Consider the following 1,963-nt stretch of genomic DNA (forward strand, 5'->3'; position numbering starts at 1 on the left):
GTCCATTAGTGTTTCTTGGAGGAGGAGCACGTCGGGCTTGCGAGCCGCGTGCTCGATGTACTGCTGGACGACTGCCTTCTTCTTGATGAAGCCGCGGCAGTTCCACTGCCACACTGTTATGCCTGTGGCGTTGGAGGCCATGATTGTGCGATTCGGGATTCTCCTGTTGCTGCTCTTGGTTGACTTGATGCTGTACTGGCGCGAATGTTGGGTTGCTTAGTATTAGTTGCACGCTTCTTTCCAGATTGTTGAGTCTATTGACGTTCTCCGTTTGGAAGGCTTCAATGGCTTGCTTCATCGATATGATCATATCCTCGAGGCTGTTGAGTTTGGCCTCGACGTTGTTGTTGCTGCTGTCAGTGCTGCAGTTGCTCATGTTGTTCTTGGTCTTGCGCGATTCGACGGCCCTCTTCTTCGTTGCCGGCTCCTTGTCTGCGTCGGCCGTAGATGCTTCGGCCTTGTTGTTGCCGCTCGGGCTGGATCTTTGCTGTTCGACGTTGCGGAGGGCGTTGCGGATCTCCGCGAGTTCCTTGGTGAGGTTGTTGATGGTGGCTCGCAGGGTCGCGTTCTCCTTTTTTAGGGCCTCGTTGATCTCTCGTTCCTTGGTTGAAGCGTTGTCTTCTGTCTTGGCGTTGTAGCTCGGATTTGTCTTAATGATACCTTGTGCGGCGTTGCCCCAACCGACTCTCTCACGCGACAGTGATCCTTGGGTTTTCAATTTTCTCGCGTCTCTGCTCTGGCTCCTGCAGCTGCTATTTCTCGACTGCGCGCGGTCTCTCGATGGCGTTCTTGACTTGTGGGCAGCTGGCTTGCCAAGTGGTGGAAAATCGCTCTCCGACGGCAGCTGATGGCTGACCTTTCGGCGCTCCCACTGACGCTTGCGAACGACGTAGGAAACCTTGTATCTGGCTTTACATTCTCTGTCGGCGGTCGAGTGAGCGCCGTCGCAAAGTTTGCATTGGGGTGTGCATTTGTGGTCATCTTTTGGGTTCGCTTGGCCGCAGCCCCTGCAGATCCGGTTGGTTGGCGTCGGGCACACGTCCTTGCGATGCTCGACCCGACCACACTGGTGGCAGACATCAATTTGCTTTCTGTACAGGTGGCACGGTATGAGCGTGACACCATATCGGACAAAGTTCGGTACCTTGGGTCCTCTGAAGGCTACTATTATCGTGGTCGTGTTGCCGATTCTTTTGGCGCCTACGGCGAGTGGGTTTCTGTCGTTTACAATGTTGCTGTCGAGATCTTCGGCTTTCTCGTCGACAGGGATGCCTCGGATGATGCCCTTCACGGTGTCGTGCGGCGCCGTGCGGTACGCGCTGACTTCGAAGGTCTTGTCTTGAATGTATATAGCTTGAATTCTTTCGTAGCGGACGGCGTTTTCTTCCTTGGGCGTGCTGATTACCATTATATTTTGTTGCGCGTTCGGGCAGATCATGTCCGATGCGTTCTCTTCGTTCGTGATCTTGGCCGCGGCGAGAATGGCCGCAGCGACGGTCGTAGTGCCGATCTTGGTGATGTCGAGTCCCCCTCGCGGTCTGATTACGATCTTGTTTTCCTCCAAGCGGCATGCCTGCATTCTCGCTGCCTTGATGGCTGAGGCTCTAAAGTTCTTATTTCCTTTCGCTTTCTTGCTTACTTGGTTGTCGGTGCGGCGAGCTTCGCGTCGAGGTCTCGTTGACGGAGTCTTGACACGCGTTCCCCCTCCATGCGTTCCTCAGCCCGAGCATTTCTCCCTTGGGCACCCAATACGGATCTCGTGGAACCTCCTACCCCATTGCTAACTTAAACTGAAATACTTCAGCGCTTAAGATTATCTCGCCGGATCTACCCTCCACCGGCAAATACACTAGACAAAGGGGAGGAGGTACACCTCCGCAAGCTACAGACCAACACTTTTAACAACCCACGAAGACTACACGCAATAGATCCAGAGTCCTTTGACTCACAATGCAAATTCTGC

The 1,963-nt window shown here is 54.0% G+C and overlaps 1 protein-coding gene across 1 annotated transcript; it reads right to left on the minus strand.

Annotated features, from left to right (window-relative positions):
- Positions 1–222: 222 nt before the first annotated feature.
- On the minus strand, positions 223–1,579 carry LOC146188652 (uncharacterized). Its single transcript, XM_084605096.1, has 2 exons — positions 373–1,579; positions 223–254 (listed from the first exon to the last, which is right to left on the minus strand). The coding sequence occupies exons 1-2, from the start codon at positions 1,577–1,579 to the stop codon at positions 223–225; spliced, it is 1,239 nt and encodes a 412-aa protein (XP_084461222.1).
- Between the last annotated feature and the right edge of the window lie 384 nt (positions 1,580–1,963).

This window comes from Amblyomma maculatum, chromosome 5, assembly GCF_055883805.1.
Source record: "Amblyomma maculatum isolate TAMU_Amacu chromosome 5, ASM5588380v1, whole genome shotgun sequence".
In the NCBI taxonomy this organism is placed as follows: domain Eukaryota; kingdom Metazoa; phylum Arthropoda; class Arachnida; order Ixodida; family Ixodidae; genus Amblyomma; species Amblyomma maculatum.